This window comes from Haliotis cracherodii, unplaced genomic scaffold, assembly GCF_022045235.1.
Source record: "Haliotis cracherodii isolate W230 unplaced genomic scaffold, xgHalCrac1.p SCAF_10, whole genome shotgun sequence".
In the NCBI taxonomy this organism is placed as follows: domain Eukaryota; kingdom Metazoa; phylum Mollusca; class Gastropoda; order Lepetellida; family Haliotidae; genus Haliotis; species Haliotis cracherodii.
The window spans coordinates 17885316-17913141 of NW_027266265.1; the positions used below are offsets into that span (position 1 = coordinate 17885316).

The window sequence follows — 27826 nt, forward strand, 5'->3', positions numbered from 1 at the left end:
TGTAATATATACAGTCATACATCACACGAAACGGTAGACGTAGTTATGGAATTACATGTGCCTGGAATGGAAGAACCCGAGAAGATCTGGGTTAGAACTGGTCTTCAGCAACCCATGATTGTTCCCCGTGAAGATTCAGGTGAAAAGTGGTCCTCAGCAACAAATGCTTGTCTAACGAGGTAACTAACGGGATCGGGTGGTCATGCTCGCTGACATGGTTGATGCGTGTCATCGTATGCCATTTGCGTAGATCGATGCTCATGTTGTCAATCTCTCGATTATTTACAGACCGTGGTCATATAGCTGCAATATTGCTGAGTTCTTCGTTAAACAACATGCAAACAAATAAACAAGAATTAAAGTCGCAGGAGTGTTTAAGATATAATTTGACCTTGGGAATTTGGGGTTCAGGTGACCGGTCTGATCCAGATAACCAGAGAACGTTATTGCCCAAACTGAAAACACCTAATACATTGTTAAGCTCCTGTGTTGATCAGCAGTGAATTACAAGATGCGACTTTCTTCATTGACCTAACGTTGTCGGATAAATAAGTGAAACAGCGGAGATTTATAGGTTTAATGATAAGTCATGGGTCAAGTATTGTATGAGAAAATAGCAACCAATTAATGCTTTTATTTGTAGGAATTGATTATCTGCTAATCTGTCCTAGGCCCTACATTGGTGATTATGACGTTTGGACGCCATTGTATTGTACAGGTAAACTCGTCGTCGGCAAACGTTTCCCTAAACGGATTAAATGAATTAGCATAATCGTGGATGAATCATTAGCTTATTCCATTATGAGAACTGGTCACTATATAACAGACCTTATAGTTTGGGGATTAACGATTGGATCGATTGTTATACATCGATCAAAAACAATTGTGTGACTCTCAGTTAATTGGTGACGAATTCCACTGTTAATTATGCGTAATTCACTTTTACCTTTCCGCCCTGAATGTATTAACGAACATTACACAAAGTGGCTAAACAAAATCAAATATCGTAAACTATTTCCAAATTCTAACTGCTGTTCAAAGACTTGATACGCCATCAACATGGAGGTAATGAGGTAAAATTTGTGTTCCTCATAATAAAGAAGTTGACATCCATAAACCTACTCCTCTTTATGTGTATCACTTCTAAATGCCGTTCAAAGACTTGATAGGACCAGAGACCATATAATAGATAGGACATAAACATCGAAATGATGAAGAAATAGTGTTCCTCATCATAATAAAGAAGTTGACATCCATAAATTCTCTTCGTAATATTTACAAATGGTAAAATATCTACATGAAAGAAAAGTTCCCTAGACATTTGAATGTTATATACAGACACATTCTAACTTATACCATGCTGTACGTCTACTATTGATCTCTTTGTTATTCATGTTACGTATAGTGTAACCTCTGTACCACCGATGGTGGTTATGGAAGGACTGACTGATGCCAAATTAAATATATGACATGGATACCACGCAAGACCTTCGTTGATTTCGATAGACTTAGGTGAAGACATACGTACAAACAGCAAGTGTAGTTTTCGATGTTCTATCTGCTATTCGTTGTCTCTGTGGACATACTTGCAGCCTTTAATCTCACTAATAGCGCCAGCAACATACTAAAATGTGTGTGTTTGTTGTGCGCGTGTGCGTGCGTTTGCTGTGCGCGTGTGTTTGTTGTCTGCGCGTACGTGTGGAAATCGTTGTGCAGGCATACCGAAACCCCTTCGATCGTGGATTCGTATTCAAGTATGGCCCCAATGTTTAGATATGTCAGCACAATGACCGTGCTCGTGAGTTAACCAAGGTGGTAAACGTCTAACACGTGCATCTTTGGGCTTTCCTCCCACATTAAGCTGACCCGCCGTGACCACAGGAACTCGACGATAGCCGTGACATCACTGAAGTAAACCCAAGTCACTCACTCACTTAACCCCCAAAAGGCTGATGTGACAGTCTGTGACATCAAGTTGAAAAGAGATAAAAAATACATTGTTGTTCGGTAAAAGTTCTTCTCGATGAGTAACATGGTCTATGGCCTATATTACTTATGAACAATCTGCTACTACTCATCATACTATCGCAGAACTATTTCAATAATCGCATACCTTCAGCAACAGTATCTCAAACGTGTGTTATACTATTTCGAGGGAAAACGGGTAACCCAAAAGTCAAAAGCACAACAATTCGATGTGCATTGTTCGCATTCCTTGTACCAGGATCCGCTTGGCAGGTGTTTGAATATCAGATTATGATCCTTGGTTTGTTAGCACCATACCCTCCCCTCTATTAGGAAACTTCGATCTTTGCAAAGAAAAGAGACACATAACACACACATACCCTCGATCGTACCCCCGGGTGTAGATGTTATGGAGTTTAGATACGACAGGATGTATGAAACACCCACAGCAATATACATGATATTATAGTGAGGTTTTACTTTAACTCAAAACAAACGAAAAAATCATTTTCAAGATACAGGAATCAGATATGTCTCGATGCTGATAAGAAAGTTCACCTGACGCGACCTCTTAATGTTTCATCGTATTGGATTAATAAAGATCTGATTTGTTTTTGTTTGTTTATTTGTTTGGTGTTTAACGCCGCACTAAGCAATATTCCAGTTATATAGCGGCGGTTTGTAAATAATCGAGTCCGGACCAGACAATCCAGTGATTGATATCACGCGCATCGTTCCCGCAATTGGGATCGATGACATGCATCAACCAAGTCAGCGAGCCTGACCACTCTTTCGCGTTAGTCACCTCTTACGACAAGAATGGGTTGCTGAAGACCTGTTCTAGTCCGGATCTTCACGGCTAGGCATTACCTGCTACATTCACGTCATAAATATTATCATAACACGCGAACAAATTAACACGAGCCTAGTCCTTTGTAAAATGAGTAAGATTGTTTCAACGCCGTTTAAAAAGGTAGTTTAGTTTTATCACCGCATGTCAGCATAAGGTTGGGGAAAAGCTGACAGTGACAAGTTGTAGAATTAAAGCTCCAAGGTGAAAACTTGTAGCACAGGTGCAGACAAACCAAAGATCGGAATATACGCGGATTTACGTATGGGAACCCACAATCAACCGATCCTGGCACGACAGGAATATTTGCAGTAATTCAAATATATTTACGGTTCATGGGGGGCACAGGTGGCCCAGTCGTCTAAGGCGCCGCGATTCGCTGTGCAGAGTTGCGTCCCTTGGGCACGCCAGAAACCTATGATTGTGGGTTCGAATCCCGGTTCGCCCCGATTATGTTTCTAGGTTTGTCAGCACCATACCCGTGCTCGTGTGTTTCACCGAAGTGGTAAACGTCTGAGACCTGCATCACTTCGGGCTTTCCTCCCACATTAAGCTGACAGGCCGTGATATAACTGGAATACTGTTAAAAGCGGCGTAAAACCCAACTCACTCACTCACTCACTCACGGTTCATGGAACATATGCGTGAATCCACCTGAGTCATGAATAGTTCTACAATATGGACGTTAATGAAGTACAATGACCTTGAGACAATGTGACAATGACGGGCCTATTAAGGAAAATATCTAAGGGTAGTGTGTGTGTGTGTGTGTGTGTGTGTGTGTTGTGTGCGCGTACAATGTGTATGTATGTGTGTTAGAGCGCGTGTGTGGATATGTGTGTGGGTGCGTGAAATAATAATGATATAATGCTTAGGCACTCGATATCTCATCAATTCCTACGACGTATGAGGGTCATTGAAAGGTGGATATATCTGTCGTCTTTTTGCCCAAATAAGATCCATAACCTAATGTTAATGCGTTCTGGGTCTTTCTTGGTGTGTATAATGGACATCGAGCCATGCATGCTACCCCACGCCGACACAGTGCTATTGATTCCGTGATGCGTTCACGTCTGGCTTCAGTTCTTGTAAATGTTAGTCATTGCAAGGGAAGGTTCAGGTCAAATGGGCATCCCATGACCTTGGATTAAAGTAAGGGATTTTAATATATTTCCTATTGCCTAGTTTACGGGTCTAAAAGTCAGAAATATGAGGAAAATAAATTAACACCAACCCTGATACTCACACGTATGGATTATACATGACAACTTGTTTCTCTAATTGACCCAGCAAGTGGTATGTGCTCACTAACCCGCCCAAGGTCGCTCAACTTTTATTCCAGTGTTAACCCGTACTCCATATATTTCTGTCAAGGTATGCCTTTTGGAAAATACAGAGTTCTCATCCCAGCAATTGTATATGTTAACAAAAAATAATGATTGAACGTCAATCCTGTCATTACCAACAGTTGTCAGTGCAAACATAACAACATCAGTCTTGTCATTACCAACAGTTGTCAGTGCAAACATAACAACATCAGTCTTGTCATCACCAACAGTTGTCAGTGCAAACATAACAACATCAGTCTTGTCATCACCAACAGTTGTCAGTGCAAACATAACAACATCAGTCTTGTCATCACCAACAGTTGTCAGTGCAAACATAACAACATCAGTCTTGTCATTACCAACAGTTGTCAGTGCAAACATAACAACATCAGTCTTGTCATCACCAACAGTTGTCAGTGCAAACATAACAACATCAGTCTTGTCATCACCAACAGTTGTCAGTGCAAACATAACAACATCAGTCTTGTCATCACCAACAGTTGTCAGTGCAAACATAACAACATCAGTCTTGTCATTACCAACAGTTGTCAGTGCAAACATAACAACATCAGTCTTGTCATTACCGACAGTTGTCAGTGCAAGCATAACAACATCAGTCTTGTCATCACCAACAGTTGTCAGTGCAAACATAACATCAGTCTTGTCATCACCAACAGTTGTCAGTGCAAACATTACATCAGTCTTGTCATCACCGATAGTTGTCAGTGCAAGCATAACAACATCAGTCTTGTCATCACCAACAGTTGTCAGTGCAAACATAACAACATCAGTCTTGTCATCACCAACAGTTGTCAGTGCAAACATAACAACATCAGTCTTGTCATTACCGACAGTTCTCAGTGCAAACATAACAACATCAGTCTTGTCATTACCGACAGTTGTCAGTGCAAGCATAACAACATCAGTCTTGTCATCACCAACAGTTGTCAGTGCAAACATAACATCAGTCTTGTCATCACCAACAGTTGTCAGTGCAAACATTACATCAGTCTTGTCATCACCGATAGTTGTCAGTGCAAGCATAACAACATCAGTCTTGTCATCACCAACAGTTGTCAGTGCAAACATAACAACATCAGTCTTGTCATCACCAACAGTTGTCAGTGCAAACATAACAACATCAGTCTTGTCATCACCAACAGTTGTCAGTGCAAACATAACAACATCAGTCTTGTCATCACCAACAGTTGTCAGTGCAAACATAACAACATCAGTCTTGTCATCACCAACAGTTGTCAGTGCAAACATAACAACATCAGTCTTGTCATTACCGACAGTTCTCAGTGCAAACATAACAACATCAGTCTTGTCATTACCGACAGTTGTCAGTGCAAGCATAACAACATCAGTCTTGTCATCACCAACAGTTGTCAGTGCAAACATAACATCAGTCTTGTCATCACCAACAGTTGTCAGTGCAAACATTACATCAGTCTTGTCATCACCGATAGTTGTCAGTGCAAGCATAACAACATCAGTCTTGTCATCACCAACAGTTGTCAGTGCAAACATAACAACATCAGTCTTGTCATCACCAACAGTTGTCAGTGCAAACATAACATCAGTCTTGTCATCACCAACAGTTGTCAGTGCAAACATTACATCAGTCTTGTCATCACCGATAGTTGTCAGTGCAAGCATAACAACATCAGTCTTGTCATTACCGATAGTTGTCAGTGCCAACATTACATCAGCCTTGTCATCACCGATAGTTGTCAGTGCAAACATAACAACATCAGCCTTGTCATTACCGATAGTTGTCAGTGCAAACATAACATCAGTCTTGTCATCACCAACAGTTGTCAGTGCAAACATTACATCAGTCTTGTCATCACCGATAGTTGTCAGTGCAAGCATAACAACATCAGTCTTGTCATTACCGATAGTTGTCAGTGCCAACATTACATCAGTCTTGTCATCACCGATAGTTGTCAGTGCAAACATAACAACATCAGTCTTGTCATCACCGATAGTTGTCAGTGCCAACATTACATCAGTCTTGTCATCACCGATAGTTGTCAGTGCAAACATAACAACATCAGTCTTGTCATCACCAACAGTTGTCAGTGCAAACATAACAACATCAGTCTTGTCATTACCGATAGTTGTCAGTGCAAACATAACAACATCAGTCTTGTCATCACCGATAGTTGTCAGTGCAAACATAACAACATCAGTCTTGTCATTACCGATAGTTGTCAGTGCCAACATTGCATCAGTCTTGTCATCACCGATAGTTGTCAGTGCAAACATAACAACATCAGTCTTGTCATTACCGATAGTTGTCAGTGCAAACATAACAACATCAGTCTTGTCATCACCGATAGTTGTCAGTGCAAACATAACAACATCAGTCTTGTCATTACCGATAGTTGTCAGTGCCAACATTGCATCAGTCTTGTCATCACCGATAGTTGTCAGTGCAAACATAACAACATCAGTCTTGTCATTACCGATAGTTGTCAGTGCCAACATTACATCAGCCTTGTCATTACCGATAGTTGTCAGTGCCAACATTACATCAGCCTTGTCATCACCGATAGTTGTCAGTGCAAACATAACAACATCAGTCTTGTCATTACCGATAGTTGTCAGTGCCAACATTACATCAGCCTTGTCATCACCGATAGTTGTCAGTGCAAACATAACAACATCAGTCTTGTCATTACCGATAGTTGTCAGTGCAAACATTACATCAGTCTTGTCATTACCGATAGTTGTCAGTGCAAACATCAGTCTTGTCATTACCGATAGTTGTCAGTGCAAACATAACAACATCAGTCTTGTCATTACCGATAGTTGTTAGTGCAAACATTACATCAGTCTTGTCATTACCGATAGTTGTTAGTGCAAACATTACATCAGTCTTGTCATTACCGATAGTTGTTAGTGCAAACATTACATCAGTCTTGTCATCACCGATAGTTGTCAGTGCAAACATAACAACATCAGTCTTGTCATTACCAACAGTTGTCAGTGCAAACATAACAACATCAGTCTTGTCATTACCGACAGTTGTCAGTGCAAACATAACAACATCAGTCTTGTCATTACCAACAGTTGTCAGTGCAAACATAACAACATCAGTCTTGTCATTACCGACAGATTGGTCCTAAACAGCAAGCAAAAAGCCTTCTGTTTCACTTTTCAGGCCAGACGACTTCATCCATGCGAAGGACTCTACAGGGTTGCTGATCTTCTCAACACACTGCACATAAACTCTATGCAGTGGTCGTTCAGAATGCCTCTCCTTGAAAAACTGAATCTGGGCCGATTTGATATGGCACTTCGCTTGGTTGACACTCATTTCTGTACCGTCCAGCATTACAGAACCATCAACAATGTCAACACCGACATTGAGATTATATCCCACATCCTTGGCTCGTTTTTGAAAACTGTGGAATGCCTTGTTTTCGTCTTGACATGCTTCACAAGACGATCATCAGGCAAATAAATGTGTGCAAAAGTGCACATAACAATTCTATCATGAAGAGCCTCAACAATAATCAAACCACGCCCTCCCATCATAATTGGTAAATATAAGCGATTGAATGAAGAGCGAGGTTATTATTATTAGTAGTAGTAGTATTACCTGCTGTGGTTGAGTGAAGCTGATAATTGGATGTCCAGGTACCGGGTTGTCGTAAAACCAACTTCCACTGTACGGACACCGTTTATGTAGGCATGTATAACTTGTATATATTTATCAACGTATGTTATCAACAGATGATATCGGTTATGATCTCAATGTCACTTTATTAGATTTTGTTCAATAATATAATATAAAATTATATGTTATTGTTTGTTTGTGTGTTGTTTAAAGCCGCACTCAGCAATCATATAGCAGTCTGTAAATTATCGAGTGTGGACCAGTTACTGACATCATGAGCATCGATCCACGCAATTGGGATACGATGACATGCATCAACCAGGTCAACGAGCCTGACCACCCGACCCCGTTAGTCGCCTCTTAAGACAGGCATGGGGTGCTGAAGACCTGTTCTAACCCGTATATGAATAAACAACGTCGTTTCATTTTGATTTACCGTATTTGACGTAATAAGCGTCCGGGGCGCTCTCAAAATTAGAAATAGGGGGTTCATATTAGAATATAATTTTTGTGAGAAAAAAAACAGAGTTAAAAGATTGCAAATTTCGTAGTTTATGCTGACAGCCTGAAATGATACAAAAGAAAAGTATGTGCGTATCATACACGACATATAAATTTTCCAGAATTTAATTGCCCGTAAATAAGGGTGCATATAACACACGAGTGCGTATTATACACGAATAAATGTATCTTGCGTACATTGATCAATCGGAAGGGGTGCTAATTGGGATTGTTCACTAGCCAATATGTTAGCAAATATCGACGTGGACGCTTATTAGATCGGGGCGCTTATTACGAATACGGTAATTTTGATCTCATTTTGTACACAGCAACACAACATGTTTCCGTACATTTACGCGAGATGTATCAACTCAGATATACGGCGTGTGTAACTCATTACCGACGTGAGATGATTCATAAGATCTTCCTTCCAGAATCTTGTATCGATGTTGACGTGTCTGCATTTCCTGGGAGGAGCTGTATAGGGTCCGTCCAGGCACGTGAGCAAGCTTCACTTCCGTCACGGGCTTCTCTCTCGTACCACCTCCGAAATGTTAGGATGCCCTAATTGGATATACTCAAACACACGGACGTATATTTCTCTTCATTTCTGTTCGGTTGTAGGCAGCAGATGAGACGCATAGCGCCCATGTTGTGCCAGGGGGCACGAGTGGCCCAGTCGCGATTCGCTTTGCAGAGTTGCGTCCCTTGGGCACGCCAGAAAACTATGATCGTGGGTTTGAATACCGGTTCACTCCGATTATGTTTCTAGTTTTGTCACCAACATACCCGTGCTTGTGGGTTTCACCAAAGTGGTAAACGTCTGAGACCTGCATCACTTCAGATTTTCCTCCCATATCATATCAAGCTGACACGGCGTATTATAACTAGAACTGTGTTCAAAGCGGCGTCCAGCAAACCTCACACTCACTCGCCCATGTTTTGCCAAGTTCTGCATTAAAAGCTGGGTGAAACCGGGACATTGTCCCCGTGTACTTGTAGTAATCATTACTGATGCACGCCATTAAAAGATAACCAGGCAGGCAGACAGCCTGGTGAGGAGGAACATAAATCAACTTTTCTAGGACTGCCTATTTTCCCCGAGACTGGACTCCCTTAAACGAAGTCGTGTTTTCTTATTTGAAGAACAATACAAAACGTCCTGGCCAGAGTATAAACAGTCACGATTATCCGCCGAAACAGATTCCATTGAGCACAAAAGGCAAAATCGCGGTAGACACCATATGAAGGGATAACTGAAAATCAGCGATGATACCGGGAGCCCGCGAACACGGTAAGTATTTCCTGCCCCGCCGTTAGCGCCACACACACACACTTTGCATAAACATGTAAATGTCCATCTGCTGTCTAACAGCAGTATCCCTGCTTTGAGACGGCAGCCTGTAAAGAAACCAGACATGGACCAGTGATGGCCCAATAGTGAAGCGCTACAACTGCTTTTGTTAAAAAAACAAAATCGATAGGTCAATTTTGAACTACGTCTACTATGTCCACGTGCAGAGATTCTGCTGCTTGTAAGTAAAGCAATATATTTAAGAACATGTTCGTTTTGCAACACAGTTTGGCCCAAACATTTCTTTTGCAGTTGACTCAGTATTATTAATAAATGCTACTGAGCTTATAATGCTACTAGTAACCTTAACCAAAAACATTTTTTGGTCCAATTAATTAACTTGTTAATTATCTGATAAGGATCTTTATACAGGGTCTTAACATGTTCAGGCATAACACACTGAGTAGCACACTAAACTATCCTCTCATTGATTTGATTTGATCAATCTTGGTTATCAATTGAAAATATCTTAAGTTAGCGATATTGGACTAAAAAAATAATTGTACTGACGCTTAGTCAGCACTCAAATAATACTTTCAGATGATTTTATTTTTTCGATATAATTTGATTTAAAACTTTTCAAAATTAAAAAACATAAATTCGCATAATACACAACTGCTTAAGGGAATCTTAGAATCTTACCTTGGAAAATATTTTTTTTTGCATTTTGGGGATAAATTTACAAAATTTCAAACGTGGCAGGGGTCATGTTGCAGACTTATTTATTACCCTTGTCTTTTTTAACCTATTTATTTTTACATACAATTAACCAGCCACAAATGGCTTTTTACAAACCGTTGCATGAATGAGTGATGGTTAAATAGACATCATGAAATTTAACGACAGTTCTTTCAATTTTCAATTAAATAAAAACAAACTCGAATTACTTTCTTTTCCCCCTCATATTTGCAGTTTGGCCTGGAATATTATCTAGTATAGTTGCTATGATCAGGCAATAGAAGTATTATAATAAGAAATAGTCAACACCAAGTTAATATAAGAACATGTGCCTCCAATGTGCTGTACTGATCAAATTAAAATGAAAAACATTAGATATCTACTATCATTAACCATTTACAACATTCAATGCCATTTGACTATTGAGGACACCCGTCAAATAATATCATTTTATGAGTTTGTACGGTATACACCTGACGTAAGTTATTGGAGTAATCTACAAAAATAACATTTGAAAACTGACGAGGAGATTTTCAATATAAGTTGACCTAACGGAAGGTATTTATACCGTCTGGAACCTGACGCAGGCTTGTGTGATACCCCCATGGGACTAGGACACAACCACACTTTCCGACCCATGTGCTATCACTAATGTACATATTTCGCATAATGCTAGGCTGTAACGTCAGGTGGTGGACCTATGCTTACAGATGTTGTTGCTAAGACACACGGTCGCTCATGCGTGGTAGGACAATTGATTTTGACCAATAGCTTGCGCTGAGGTCACTGCACGACCAATCGGAAGTGAGAGAAACAGAAAATGACAGCCTCACGTGGGACCAGTGAATAGACCTTGTATATGCCTCAACTCGACTCAAGTGTGTTTCATTGAACGCTTATTTTCATAACATGCACGTTTGGACACAGAATGCTTGACATGAATTGACACGACCATTTGCAAGCAGGTGTTAGTGTTGTGTACATTGTGCTGGTCAACTGTGATGAGGATACAGGAGTTTACAGGAATGGGAGGAAAGATGCATCAACTGAAGATGTACACAATAGGAGTGATGTTTGTTTTGACAACAGGTGAGATACAAAATTCTAACACATGTACTTGTAGTTAAACGTGCCTAATGTGTTTCTATAATGATGACGCTCTTGGAATATAACTCACTTAACGAAATATTAGGTGTTAGTGTTGTGTACATTGTGCTGGTCAACTGTGATGAGGATACAGGAGTTTACAGGAATGGGAGGAAAGATGCATCAACTGAAGATGTACACAATAGGAGTGATGTTTGTTTTGACAACAGGTGAGATACAAAATTCTAACACATGTACTTGTAGTTAAACGTGCCTAATGTGTTTCTATAATGATGACGCTCTTGGAATATAACTCACTTAACGAAATATTAATCGTCAGTGAATAATCAGTCACAATTACCTGCTGAAACAAATTCCACAGAACCTTAAAAGTACAAATATTGGTGAAAATTAAATGAATGTGTCACTGAAAATCAGTGATGAACGGAACATTATTAAATCTTCTTCAGAACTATAAAAGGGAAGATATTACCCTTGTATAATCATCTCAAACAGACAAACTTGAATCACCTGTACGCTACGCGCAGAGACGCACACACTCAACATAAAATATTGATCGTCCAAATCAAAGACTATTGTTTCGTTCGAAGGTCTTAGTCCGTATACAAGTGTAAGTTCGGGATATTTCGCTGAGATGTATAACTCTATATACATGATGTCTGATAACTGTATCATTTGACAACGCCTATTATAAGCTTAATGTACAATCCTCTTAATCGGATTGATATTTAGAGTTAATAATCTCTCGAATTTGTACATTTTTAACAGTGTTAGGGAAATGGTCTGGAAAATACCGCTTCCGTATGGATTATTATAAAATCCTAGAAACTCTGTTCATAGGATTCATATTTAGAGTTGACAACAATCTCTCATTTGTTTTATATATTAACAGTGTTACGGAAGTGGTCTTGAAGACACCGCTTCCGTGTGGATTAGTCGTAATTCTCATGGTCCTATAAACGTCACAACGGACAAAGGTCAAGGGATTATATAATTCCTGACGGAAACGTATATACCTGTTGTAAATTATTAGCAGGTGGTTGAAAACTCGAAGCTGTGACCTGAACACTGAAAGTAAGCTAATACGTGCAGGCCGTTTGAACCTATAAATGCCACTTTGAAGTGCACGATCTAGTGTTTGTATAGCGTATTGACAACATGACTGGGACGACGTACTTTGGTCCTCGGGGTATCCTTAGTCATCTGTGTATGTTCTGCTGGCCAGATAACAGGCCATACTTACAATTCAATTAAACTTATTACTCGAAGAAACACCAATGGTAGTACATGAACTTACATATATTCATTCAGTGAGTAATACAAGCAGGATAACACGACTGGAAAGTACAGAAAGCACATACCCACATTGCTTGTGGTCTATGATACTCCTTGTTGCGGGTTACAGAGACAATTGGTCAATTGCCTCAGCACATCTACCATGCTGATTTTGACACATGATCATTTTAATATCATACCGTCATGTTACCATTGTAGTCATAATAACACCAAGAACAATAGTGATCACGATGATGCAAACATTAGCATGACAGTAATATTAGACCATACTATTATTTTATATTAAATAAAACAAACAGGCAGTAATATTATTTTATATTAAATAAAACAAACACTCCTTCACATTCCATCCCGTATAGCCTCAACTCTAACAACCCGTACGGCTCCCTTATAGAATATATTTTATTATTCAACAGAATATATTTTGTTATTCAACAGTATTTATATCTTTATTTGAGAGGCTATATGTTACTAATATCAATGATCATTACATACTCATGATAATAAAGATGATTGATAAAAATAACAAGATGTCAATAATCATAATGATGAGATTTATGATGTTTCTAATAGATATATTTGAGTCCAGTAGTATTGCATTGAAACGCGTACATGGACATTTTTTTCGAAAAGGACGGTACATTCGACCTCCCTTCCTTGTTTAATCAAGCATGTCATTACGTTACTAATCCACGTGGTCTTCTTCCTGCTTGGCGACACAGGTCGATAACGCACTGACCTTCGATAGTCTCTCGCCACACCTGCAGACTGTTTAACTATTGAATAGACTCTAATTACTTTCATATTGCGTGACCATCATTAGGGTGCGATTCAGCAGGACCGTGTCCCACCCACACCCCGATCTGGGGGCACAGAACATCAATCAGGCCCCACGGGTGATTAATAGGATTTACCTGTACTATTGTCTATTCAAATCGGAATGTGTTAGGCGCACTTGTATAACCAAATTAAAATGTAGTTACCCTTTTTGCAGTTCGTTTTATTCTCAAATCAAAACAATAGCATATATTTATAAAAATTACAAAGCAATAAATAACTTGAACGAAAGTTACATTTACCGTTAGTTCGAAAGGTACGATGTACAATTGCAATAAACTTAGACAGTTTTTTTAACATGGAATATGTATAGTACACAAGAGGATGAGGGATATGAATGACACAGGGATGCATAAGGCTTCCTGCTGAAGCTGAGTCCCCAATAAATCGTATTTGCAAAAAAAAAAAAAAAATCTTTACATTTTGATTAATTGCTTTTAGTAAGACCTCACTTTAGGTGTAACACCGCTGCCTTAAATGATATTCTTAAATATTTTACCTTGTGACAAGTTAAAATGTATATTACAATGTTCTCTGTTAATTTAATTTTTTAAATATTAATTTCAATAGGCATAATATTCTTACATATATGTAGAACTTATTAACACGTGTGCATATTGTAGGCATGTTGTTTATACATGTTAAAACTAGTTGTGTAGTCTTATATATAATTAATATGTAATGTGTTCATGAGTCCCATAGTCGTCTCGCGTTTATTAATGTTAGGATAAGAAACGCGACTTACCAATCAACTACATAGTGTACCATAGACATTGTACATGTATATTGTAATTACAATTCAGTTCAGTGAGTCCTCTCTTCATCAATCATGTTCCCTCTGTTTATTATGCTTTGTGCGTAGCATGTGCCCAACTGGCTGGGTGTCGCACATAAAATGTGTCATTTTATCTTACACAACTTTGACGCTGGAATAACATGTTCTTCTTTTTATATAAATGAAGTCAAATGATTCCCTTGTCACGTGAAGCACGCGTTGTCTTGTCGGACCTTTATTAAATGATGAATAATTATGATAATAACTTAATCGTATGTTTCCTCTTAAGCTTCTTCACAAAGAGGGGGCGCAGGTGGCCCAGTCGTCTTAGGCGCCGCGATTCGCTGTGCAGAGTTGCTTCCGTTGGGCACGCCTGAAACCTATGATTGTGGGTTCGAACCCCGGTTCGCCCCGATTATGTTTCTAGGTTTGTCAGCACCATACCCGTGCTCGTGGGCTTCAACGAAGTTGTAAACGTCTGAGACCTGCATTACTTCGGGCTTTCCTCCCACATTAAGCTGACACGCCGTGACATAACTGGAATAATGTTAAAAGCGGCGTTAAACCCAACTCACTCTCTCACTTACTCACTCACTAACTCTTCACCAAGAACACTCAAGAGGAAATATCCAGATTAAACTATAGTGACAATACAGAATTGACATAATCGTTTGTGGCGTGGAATGGGCCAATTTCTACCCTTTCCTAATAAAATACAGTGACATGACCACCGAAGATGGCTTCGAGAAATGATACGATTTTACGTTAAAGTCAGGAATAGATAATACTGCAAGTTAGCAAGAAATATTTGGTTATCAATGTCAATACATTTTTGCTTACATATCTTTACAAGATTTTTTTATATCAATTGTTTGTCGCCTTTAGGAATGGCTGTAGGATAAAGCATATTTGGTGTTAGTAAGGAAGATGGTATCTCAATATTTGCTCTTTAATTTAACATTTTTTGTTGATTATTCCGTCACGCTTGTCCATGTCGCAGTCCTAATAGGGTCCTCACGACTAGAGAACTGACCCTAAGTAATCCTTCATTTATATATAAGTTGTATGGAAACACATACGCAGCATCAATACCGATTAACGAGATCAATTGTTGATGTTTCCATCCTTTAACATGAATCTTATTCCTAATTCTGATAACGCTTTGATATGCATACTGGCTAGAAAATAAGGTGAATGCATGTCAATTTTGACTATACTATACAGTTCGCCATATTCCGCCTTAATCAATTATTCGACTTCCGTGGACGTGGTCCAGATTAATGACGCTTAGTCGAAGAATATATTACCTGGCGCTTACACCGTCTCCGTGCCAATGTTTCTGTCTCGGTAATAACAGGGTGTGTGTAGGTGGGACGTGTAGTACAATTGACCCCTGACCCCTGGAATATATGTCACGTGGAATCAGTAAGTAAATTCGCAAAAGGACACATTCCAGCTGTCACGTTAACACTCTATTGATAAAATTAATAAAATTAATAAAATTCATAAAATTCATAACGATGTATATATTCTCATTCTACTGTATCATCTAATCCAAGAACTAATCTCCATCACTAATCAATCATTGGATCGTCTGGTCCAGACTCGATTATTTACAGCCGTCATATGGCTGGAATAGTGCTGAGTGCGCCGTTAAACAAACAAAGAAACAAACACTAATCATTCAGTGCATAATGGGAGGGAGTGTACTCAACTAAATAGACAGATACGTGATCCGATGTGGATTATTGCTCATGATGTCAGTCACTGGTTTTCTGGTCCATTATTTTCAGGCCTGGTTGAACATTACCGCAACCGGTTCACTCAGTTTATTGTCTGCTAAAAATCACAATCTAGCTGTCTTTGATGGCAAAACTCCACATGTATATTATATGTAATTAAAGCACGTTGACCACAGAACCAAGTGGTACTGAATAGTGAGTATGGGTTTACGCCGCTTTTAGCAATATTCCAGCACTATCACGACGGAGGACACCTGAAATGGGCTTCACACTTTGTACCGGTGTCGGGAATCGACATGACGAGTGACGAGTGAACGCTTTAACCCCTAGGCTACCTGACCACCCGGTACTGAAAAAAATATTTAGAATTACGTGTACCTAGGCACTACTTGTCTATAAGTGCTTAGCTCTAAGTCTGTCGTGACTACCTTGTCACGACTTTCAAACTTGTGATAGACGCAAGGCATGGAATGATGACGTGTAATGAACTCAGCGTATTATCTACCAGCATGTGTGGTAGGGCGAGGCAAACAAACCATTGAAGACTATTTAATAACTCAATAATATTCTCAAGTGCCCCAGCCAACACACACAAACACACAAAAACACATACCCACCAAAGCATTAGCCTATGCCATTGCTGTGAAGAAAATTGTATGGCTGAAAACACCTTTTATAGACACGTTTCGGTGCAAATGACAACTCATTTCGCAAAACTGTGTATCAGCACTAACCAGTATACAGAGACTTCTATAGAAGCCTTTCTATATTGTTAATATTTATAAAGGCAGCATGGCGCGGACAGGATGTATATTACTCACCTTGACAACCGTGCCTAACTGTTAACCCAAGCGCCGAGGCTTCCATAGATACCACTGGACATGGCGTCTAATTGCTAAATTAAGCTAACTCCCAGATGTTTACTTAAGTAATATATCAAGAAGGTAAAGCTTTCATACATGAGCTACTCAAATGAGCTGCCAGGGACCGACGTTGCCATTGTTGACTTGACTGAAATCAACATACTTGGACAACCGGATCAGCTCATTCAAATCAACTATGGGTAATCAACTTGTTATAAACTTATAATAGAAGATATTTTATATTATGAATTTGAAATATTTTGTGAGCTGTAAAAGAAATATTAATGAAAAAAGAAAATAGATCTATATCAGATTCAGATGAAAATAACTTGAATAAGATGGACGGGGCTGGGGTGGTGATTCGGGGTGGGGACCTTTTTCAGGACATGTTATAATAAAAGCTATATTGTTCCAGTAAAACATGGTTACAACGAATTCCAAAGTGTTGTTGAAATGTCTTTATGATATCTGAAGTGCGTATCAATAGTGAGTGGGTGAGTTGGATTTTAAGCCACTTTTAGCAATATTCCAGCAATATATAAATGTAATATGTATTGTTCACATATAGGCACGACTACAATACTAAGTAGTTTATGTAGACATAAAACCGTGGTTTTAATCCAGTTGACAAATATAAAATGAAATAAAAATGTATGACAATATATAACTGTTGCTCAGAGATCGTACTCGCAGCTCAAGTAATAACGTTGTCTAATTGGGGGCTGTGATTTACGACCGTGTGTCCATTTCATGCTTGGTCTTAGACGTGGTCAGTGCAAAGTATAAAACTCGGACACTGTGTCAGGGTTGTTGATAGACTGATCTCCATCACAGCAAGTGACTCACGTTATCGTGCGCTCTTTCGTAACGTTTTTCTTCTTCAAAAATCCTAAATGGTAGTTAAACCACGGTAATGTACTGAAAGTAAATTTCACTGTGACATATTTAGATCACGTGTTACTTTAGGTCTTCAAGTCTATGGGTATCGCTCAATTGCATCCTATAAGTAAGCAGACACAAACGTGGACTGCCAATTTGCTCGAATCTGGCACGCTCTAATTCTACATTCATATAACTATAACAGAGTCACGATAGTCAAAACATTATTAATGGTTGTTTTAAGTTGGATGGTATCCTGAGAACCCTTAGCCACAAACAGTGAAAATGTCCTCTTGTTTTTACAGAGTAATATTTCTTCATTCTGTTGTGATAGAAAGCCTATACCCAAAATACACTCTAATAAATGTACCCCAATAAAATAAATAAATAAATAATAATAAAAAAAATATAAAAAATAAAAAATAATTAAAAAATACAAATAATTATAAAAACAATAACAATATTCAAGGGTAATTTCCAGTCTCACTAGAAAATACAGTATTTGCTAGACGTTAGGGTTGTTTTCATGGAACATCTCTGAATATAGTCAAGTATCCACGTTAACTTGGTATTATATTTTTTAAACTGAATGGTAAACTATTTACAACATGTATACGTATACTTATAAATCATACTTTGTTTCACGTTTACCGAAAGTATCCATAGTTTAACATGTCATCGGTCGAATGCATCGCTAGTTCGACTAAGTGTGACAGCCTTAACTTAACACAGTGATACGATTGATCTTTGTAGACACCTTACAGTGTTGTACTAGGAACGATCTTCCCAGGCACAAATCAGTAATACCATTGAACTCCGTACAGTGTTGTACTAGGAACGACCTTCCCAGGCACAAATCAGTAATACCATTGAACTCCTTACAGTGTCTTGTCTGGAACGACCGGAACAAGTGCACATCAGCTATGGCGACACCCCCGACCAGATGGTGGTGTTGTGGTCAACGTTGGAAGACGTTAAGGGTGTTGTCCAATATGGCGAGGATAAGGAGCAGCTTACAGAACAACAGAACGGTTCTGCGACCCGTTTAACACTTGAAAGCTGGAATGCCCGACAGTACATACACAGAGCACAGCTGAAGGTAGGACATGTTGGCAATGTACTCATCACCACGATAACACGTCCTTGACATATTCGTAATCCTGTCACTAGATTGAACGGGGTGAAATGGGGGTTAACCTCGTTTTCAACATTATTGCACTTATATATCGACGTGCATACACGTGTGTGCGTGCGTGCGTGCGTGCGTGCGTGCATGTGACTGCCTGTACTAGCCCACTGAGATACCATGCCACATACCCCACTCAGACACATCACTGACATCCGAGCCGACTAGTCCTAGCATTATCTCCTTAATGCCGACCACCAGGCAGGGTAAAATAAGTACCATTTGAAAATTTTTTTTAACCTGGATCTTCACGGGTCCAACTAAAATTCCAATGATACACCTTTTTGTTACCCGTTTTCAAGTACGGCGTTACTTATAACTGAGTAGACAGCTCTCGTTGATCTACTTTGAATGGTTCGCACATAACTGGATAAATAATCATAGCAATAAACGAAATAGAAATACACATTTTGGAGTGAACCAAGAATAATACGGACCAATATTTTACAGCTAAAACTATATACATTAGTATGTATTGATAGTTCTATTATCTAAGTAGTGTTGTAAAATTAGTTTTCAAACAGTTAAACTACTTGATCAACTCGATATATCGTTTAGGTCTAAAGTGTGGCTTGCTAGTGGTTCACCGGGCAGGACATGCCTGGGGGGTGTCCTCAGATGTTGACGCAGAGAAGTATCTTATCTGAGTAAAGATTTGTTTTGATGAGATTTGTAGAATGCTTTAATGACACTGCAATACCTGCACCCGCTTGGAAAGAATTACGGATAAGTAGATATATTTTTAACAATGCCCAGGCCTCCGTATTAACGAGGGTTCACTGTAGAAAGACGCATTTGTATATGACCTAAAGATCAGGGTAATCTTATTCAGTGACGTGATTAAGTTGAGGTTTGACCTAGTGTTGAACATCATTTCAGTGATGTTACAAATCTTATAGGAGGAAGTCTGGGAGTGGCACGTCGATTACTCGCACCTGCACTGGGTAGCAGGCCGTGGGTATGGCACTAGCATATTTGATGTATGACTGAAAGCTGGACAAGAAATGTATTATTGTATCTGAAGTGAAATGGACCATAAATTAGCATTACACAAATTACGCAAAGATTAACATCCTCGATTATCGGTGCATTATGTTTACACTCTGTTTGATTACGCTCTGGACCCATTCGCTAACATTGTTTCCAAATGAGCACGATTCGAACGACACGACGTTAAAATTAGCGGTCCAATCGAGATAGAACAGCGACTGAAGTGGGAGCGAATAGGTGCGGGTGTTTATCACTATAGTCGCCGTATTCTTTCCTTACACAACCGTTTGTTATATTCTTCTTCTGATGTGTGAAGGGGCAGCGGTGTCACGGGCTCGTCACGCTGAAAACCCGGGTTCGATCCTCACATGGGTACAATGTGTAAAACCCATTTCTGGTGTGCCCCGCCGTGATATTGCTGGAATATTGCTAAAAGGGGTGTAGTGAGTGAGTGAGTGAGTATGGTTTTACGCGGCTTTTAGCAATATTCCAGCAATATCACGGCGGGGGACACTAGAAATGGGCTTCACTCATTGTACCCTTAAAAGGGGTGTAAAACAATACTCATTCACACTTCTGATGGAGCGGTAATGTTGCATTATCTCAACAGAAATTGAAAGCCAAGACGAAATACTTCTACAAGGTGACCAGTGTTGACGGCACGACAACGGCGGCATCTCGTATCTTCAGCTTTACGACGATGGATGTGACGACTGTGAGTATTCTAATTTCTGTATTTTCCTTATTGTTTCTTATAAAAATAGAAAATAACTCCCGTCAGACATTTCCATTAGGTAAAGAATTGGTTACTAACCATAACTAGCTGAAACACCGAAAATCGACCCGCAGTTAGCTGTACAAAAGCCACGCTTCATCATATCATTAGTAGTTCTAGGCATTGGCTTAAGCGTGCTCAATACATTTGCTGACAATCCTTAACAGGTGCTTTCAAAAAATAGTCCATTTGTAAATGTAAAGAATTCTTATTTTGCTTGTCTCGGTTGATGTAAATGTTTATGTCGTGTTAAATCTTCCTTGTGTACAACATCTCAAATGTTTGTGAAATTGAATAATATGAATATGGTTTCTTTCTTCAATGTTACAGGCGCGGCGAGCGGCGTTCCTGGTGTACGGCGACCTTGGCGTTGAGGGCAAGGAGACGTTCTCCAGACTTCAACAAGAGGTGGACAGCGGGGACTACGACTCCATCTGGCACATTGGAGACTTCGCCTACGACATGCAATCTAACGGTGGACTGGTAAGTCGTTCTGTCATCGCTAGTCATTCATGCTTGACATGAATTCTTATGGTGGACGTTCAGTGTCGTTCAGTGCGCTTCGCCTATGGTCTGATACGACTTTCTGTCATGGTGTACATTTGACGATTGATACGATTTTCTGTCTTGGTGCACATTTGACGATGACCTGATACGACTTTCTGTCATGGTGCACATTTGACGATTGATACGATTTTCTGTCTTGGTGCACATTTGACGATGACCTGATACGACTTTCTGCCATGGTGTACATTTGACGATGACCTGATACGACTTTCTGTCATGGTGTACATTTGACGATGACCTGATACGACTTTCTGTCATGGTGCACATTCGACGAAGACCTGATACGACTTTCTGTCATGACACGCTCTCTGGTGATGATGGGCGGTCGGGTAGCCAAGTGGTTAAAGCGTTCGCTTGTCACGCTGAAGACCCGGGTTCGATTCCCATTTCTGGTGTCCCCTGCCGTGATATTGCTGGAATATTGCTAAAAGCGTAAAGCCAAACTCTCTAACTCTGACGATGACCTGTTCCGTCGTTTATTGATACCGTGCACAATGGAATGGAATATTATTCTGCCATACGCCTACTCATTTAAATCCGATCTTTTATTCCGACATGGTACCTCTATGCAAGAACATCTGACAAACACTTCAGATGAATCCGGAGAAATCATGGACCGTTCAGTCTAATTAAAGACTGCGTCGGTTTTGAACCAATTAAACGTTCAAGCTTCGACGCTGATTAGAAAGTTCACCGTCGAGTAAAAGATACAACTGCAATGGGGATGGCCATACGGTAACTGACGTCGACTGCACAAACGTTGAGGTCAAGGACGATCTGGTATATTTTAGTATTGTATTCGCACGTTGAACTATGGCATTGTTGATAGCTAAAACACACAAAGCACATCATATATACTCATTGTAACATGGAATAATAGCAAATGTTTATATTGGGCTTCATGGTCGTCGTCAATATTTAGTACAATATAAATACTATCCGCTGACTACGTGAGGTAAACACTTGAACCCTTCGTTACAGGTTGGCGACCAGTTTATGAGAGCCGTGGAAAACATTGCAGCTAACATTCCCTACATGACATCGCCAGGCAACCATGGTCAGTGACAATGGTGGTGGTGATGATGATGATTATTATTATTATGATGACGATGAACATTTGTAATTGTTAATATACATATTTATTCACTGATTCTTTATTTGCGGTTTGATATCCTTGGTTTTTGGTGATACAGGCAAACGGAACCATTAACTTCATTATTTGACATTAAAAGTGGAATTCAGCATGTATAAAGAGCATATTCACTTTAAGGGGTCAATATGAGTATATATAGAGGTAAAATCAAATCACATATCTAAATGCAGTTGAGCTTTTGGATGAATAGACAAGACTTGGTTATATTACTCTAAAGGAACACGTGACTTCCATCCACAGAGATCGCGGGAGCCGAGGAGTTCCTCCACTACCGGACCAGATTCAGCACCCCCGGGACCCCCTGGCCTATCCCCCTCAACTCCATGTGGTACAGCTACAACGTGGGCCCGGTACATTTCATCAGGTAATTCCCTACAGCGACACATGCTGTGTATGTAAATAGATACATATCGGCCGTCCCTTGTGGTGCTTATTGCTTATATGACCACCTAAAGACGTTAAAAGATGGTACATGTTGTAGCCCTGCCTGGCGCTCAGCATGAAGGGGCTAAAACAAGGACTGGTCGGCTGGGAGTATACTCTGGGAGTCTCTGAGTGGGGTTTCCTGTTAAACTGCGGCATGGTATCTCAGTGGGGTGGCTCTAAAAACTCGGCATTAGTCTGGACTGGTACCAGAAGACACACAAGTGCATGCACGTCGCTGTATAAGTGCGACGTTAAACATTTTTACATCACCTCACACGCCCTCGTCGTGCTTATATAAATTTAGTCATTAAGCATTCCGTCAAAGCGGTTCTGAATCCCAAAACGAGGCTGACATTGTCGTGCTATTTTTAGCGTCACTATGGTTTACATTTCTACCTTTAAGTCTATGTTTTTTTGGTCACGTGATACTTTAGGTCTTCCAGCCTTTGAAAATAGCTCGAAGGTTTCTTGCAACATCATCATTGATTAGTTTGTATGTTCTTTAACGCCGCAAAAATCTTTAAAATTGAAAAGATACAACAGTCCTTGCGTATTGAAGCAAGTAAAAACTATGTATGTGACGTCATTATAGGTATACCTACTTCCCTTACGTAGCGTAGGGTAAACACACGTTAAGGGGCACCATTCTAGACACGTTGACGAACACAAATAATCGTAAACAATTTGTTTAATTTCAGTTATTCCACAGAGGTCTACTTCACGCATGACCAGAACTATGTGTGTGAGCAGTATGATTGGTTGCTGAAGGACCTCATACAAGCCAATCAAAACCGTGGGTCCCAGCCCTGGATCGTTGCCATGGGTCACCGGCCAATGTACTGCTCCAATAACAACATCGATGACTGCACAGGAAGAATTTTCAGTGGTTGGGTGCGGAGAAGGTACGGTTTCATCAAATTTCCTTTCCTTTCAAGCTCCAATGGAGAAGGGGCGGTCGGGTAGCCTAGTGGTTAAAGCGTTCGCTCGTCACGCCGAAGACTCGGGTTCGATTCCCGACATGGGTACAATGTGTGAAGCCCATTTCTGGTGTCCCCCGCCTTGATATTGCTTGAATATTGCTAAAAGCGGCGTAAAACCACTCACTCACTCACTCCAATGGAGAATGAAAATAACCACATATTTCAGCATAATTTGTTCAAAAATCCCAAAACAATTATAGACATCAGGTCTTTGAAAGGAATTTAGAAGTGACACACACACGGAAGAGAATTTATGGAGGTCAACATATTTATTAATAGGAACACAATGTTTCGGAGTATATACTTCCACCTTCATCAGGTGAACGAATACCATGAGACAGAGAGCATATATATATATATGTACATGTAAGAACAACAAAAGTAATAACATGACAAGGTGGAACAAACAATGGAGGTTAACAGATAATTGGCGCTGATAGGAGATTAGCAATTGGCAAATGAATTATAGACATAAAATTATCTTAATATGGCCTTTGGGTTGGGGAATACACAAGGATTTCATAGAAAAAAAACCTAGACCAACATTTAGATACTTCAAAAAATGATAAATGAGGACATGGTCACAATTACATTTTTTCTTTAAGTAAACATCTTGTAACTAAATAGCATGTAGAGTGAAAGTCGGAAGTGTTGTTTGTTTATTTCAAAGGGTCTCTCATCTATGAATACTGGGTAGCGTTAATGAAGCGAATGCCTTTGTGGTCCACTGCTGAGCCACACTAGTTAACCCCTGTGAACTACAACAACACGCACATCAAACATTTATCAGCCTTTGAGTTGTATGGCAACAAGGCCGACGTGTATATCTTTCTCGGGGATCGCCTTATCCCACTCGGATCAATTTGTCTTACACGGCTTCCCATATCTAATACCCAGTTGGATTGTAAGGGCCCTCTGCCATTGTCACGGCGACGATGTATAAATACAAATCCGTTGCTTGTATCATATTTTTCTAAATACTAGAAACGGGTATACGCCTTTTGGGAGTAGATTCGTTAGTCGCCGGAAATGATCTTTGCGCATGCTTGTCATGGGATAGTGGGAAATGAATAGGGCAGGGATAGAGGCGGATTTTGCTGCTTGCTGATTCGATAGCATCCAGCGCTGAGTACTCATTATTGGAAGTGTTTGAAAAACACAATTGCCGAAGTAGGAAACCATTTCACAATCTCATTAAAATCAAACCTTAGTTCTCGCTACCGCTAAACAAAGATCTGAAGACATCCCATTAGGGGTCAGGACGACCTTTCATCCGACCAATCAGAGTGTCGCTTACCAGATTATGAAAGTGACAGTCGGAATGTGATTTCTCATCATGCAACCTCGTAAACTTTAACATGGAGTATTCCGAACGATAGTTACGGGTTTAACGACTGAATCCTTACAATCTAGACAATCTATTAGCCATTCCAGAATGTTTTTTTTCAGGTTTCAAATTTTTAATCGAGAATTTGTCAGATTATGTTTCGAAGCGTAGTCGCCAATTTGATTTTGTGCCGTAAAGCACGAGAATGCTGCCTTCTGATTGGTCATTCCATTGGTCGGTCAAAGTTCGCGCAAGGTCGGTCTGACGTGACCCGTAATGGGATGTCCTCAGATCTTAGTTTAGCGGTAGCGAGAACTAAGATTTGATTTTAATGAGATTGAACGATTTCACCTCACCTCTGGTTTTCTCGACGCCACAAGCCTCCACCAACTTCTGTATTAAGTTGATTTGGGACACGGCATTACGTAGATAACACACATAAAAATCCGTTTAATCCTACCTCGGTGGTTTACTTGTTATATATTACTGTGTACGAAGTCCAGTGTTTAAAGTTCAGGAAGTAAATGATTATTGTCTGGGATGGAATAGATATTCGAGGATCTTCAGGATGAGGTGTTGACATTTGGTAAACTTTATATTAACGTCCTCTGTAACAATATCGAGAGTCTGTTTCCCGTTTACCCCTAGCAAGGAAACGCTTAGATTTTGTTTTCTAACGACTTCTTCTGTTCCAGCTTGGAGGATCTGTTCCACGTCCAGGGCGTTGATCTGGTGATTGAGGCACACGAGCACTCCTACGAGCGGCTGTTCCCTCTGTATAAGGGCAACCTCGTCAGGACGGACTACAACAACCTCACCACCACTGTCCACGTCATCTCGGGGGCGGCCGGCAACAAAGAAGGCAGCAACAGTATGGCAAGCAGTTTCAGTGAGTTTTGCTTACGCGAAATATTCGATATATTCTGTTAGCAAATGTAATATAGTCCTCGCCACTTGAATCACGAAATATCGCGATGATTAATTAACGATGATAGCTGCATGTGTGCAAATACTTATACAGTGAAAACAAGCCAGTCCGCCGATAATGAACATTACTTCCAGTATTGACAATCATTGCAAAGTGCGCTTTTCAAGAAATGCCAGTTTCCTTAGCGATAAACATCATCACGTTTTGATCACGTGGTTTCACTTCGGGTAAGAATCCACTGCGATTGGTTATATTTAGCAATGACCTTGGTCAATTGCGCTTTAAATACTTCATCTGCACGTGTTCTTCTTTCAGTTCGTGCTGCTAATGTACGTACTTTTCACAAAAATATAGTCGTTCACAGTCACCTGACAGCCGATCCTCAGTCGATTGATGAAATATGCCCTGTAAACGGCAGCATGGTTCCTGGCCTTCTATGCGCTTGTTCATGTTTGCGTAAGTTAACGAGGCATAAAGAGAGCCGGGAACCAGCTCAGATTACTTTCTTGCTAAAATTTACCGCTCTACGCATGTTGTCGTTTACAGGGCGTATTTGATTTAACACATTTAACTGCTCCAAGCTGTCACCAGCTTTTTCATTAAATAACGGAACGACAACGGCGAGGATTGTAATCCAAATGACTAGGAAAGGGCGAGGCGTAGAAAGGATTACTACGTATAGAAAATGCGTTGAAAATTGATATCATTTTAGCGGTTGGAATTTCAAACATCTAGCCGGTGATAAATTATTCTCAGTCAAATTTAACCAACAAATACGCAAACAAATATCAAATTACAACTGAAACAGCATAACTTGTCGGCTGTTACACCTTGATCAAGCTAAATTTGTCACACCCTATACTTACCATAACTTTAGAACGGTAAGAAGCGTTCTGTTTCAGATGACATATTTTGCGGGATATTAGTTCAGCTCCAGTAGGCTATACTCATCCTATTTTCCGCTCACTAACGCAGAGTTACGTATTTTATTAAATAAAACCACTCTACAAGATATCCCACAAGTATTAAAGTATCTAAATTTTCTAAAACTTAAAATTGGGATGAGTATAATCTATATATTTACTGAAATCCGTCGTCTTCGACATAGCCAGTTCTCGAAGTATTCGAGCAATATATAATTAATTGTACTTTACCCATGACTTTTGACAAAAATCCCTCCAAAACATCTGAGAGCACATATCAAATTCACTTTTCCCTTATATTTTTCTTTCTATATGTAGTCTCATTGTATGGATTTAACCGGTTGCTGTCATGTTTCCAGAGCCCTGGTCCGCTTACCGCCACGACATCGTCGGGGACAACACATACGGTCGCCTGGTTGTCCACAACTCTACCCACCTGCACTGGGACCAGGTGCGAGCCGTCAACGGAGGCGTCATCGACTCCATGTGGCTGGTACAGTACAACCACGGCCCCTTTGTCAGCAACGTGGACTGTGGGGGAAAGGGAGGCCACTCTTCGTGTCACTGTCCCACACCCTTCCACTACCTGACAGCCGCTATCTGTATCCTAGTGGCACTGGTGATGGTATTGGTGGGGATAATTGCCTGCGTCGTGATGTGGAGACGGAGACGGAGAAATAAGACCTACCAACTCATGAGTACTGTTGCAGACGAAGACAATGAGAGTCTCCTGTCATTGTGATCACAAGATGAGGATCTTCTGTC

The 27826-nt window shown here is 40.0% G+C and overlaps 2 protein-coding genes across 2 annotated transcripts; one reads left to right on the plus strand and one right to left on the minus strand.

The window, feature by feature from the left end:
- Nucleotides 1–3686: 3686 nt before the first annotated feature.
- On the minus strand, nucleotides 3687–6909 carry LOC139453370 (mucin-22-like). The gene is made up of 2 exons (XM_071235053.1): nucleotides 4278–6909; nucleotides 3687–3712 (listed from the first exon to the last, which is right to left on the minus strand). The coding sequence occupies exons 1-2, from the start codon at nucleotides 6907–6909 to the stop codon at nucleotides 3687–3689; spliced, it is 2658 nt and encodes an 885-aa protein (XP_071091154.1).
- A 4650-nt stretch (nucleotides 6910–11559) lies between these two features.
- Nucleotides 11560–27803, plus strand: LOC139447628 (acid phosphatase type 7-like). Its single transcript, XM_071229042.1, has 9 exons — nucleotides 11560–11623; nucleotides 18691–18905; nucleotides 20593–20697; nucleotides 21088–21240; nucleotides 22306–22381; nucleotides 22718–22841; nucleotides 23602–23805; nucleotides 25906–26099; nucleotides 27421–27803. Exons 1-9 carry the CDS (start codon nucleotides 11560–11562, stop codon nucleotides 27801–27803), a joined length of 1518 nt encoding a protein of 505 aa, XP_071085143.1.
- Nucleotides 27804–27826: the final 23 nt, after the last annotated feature.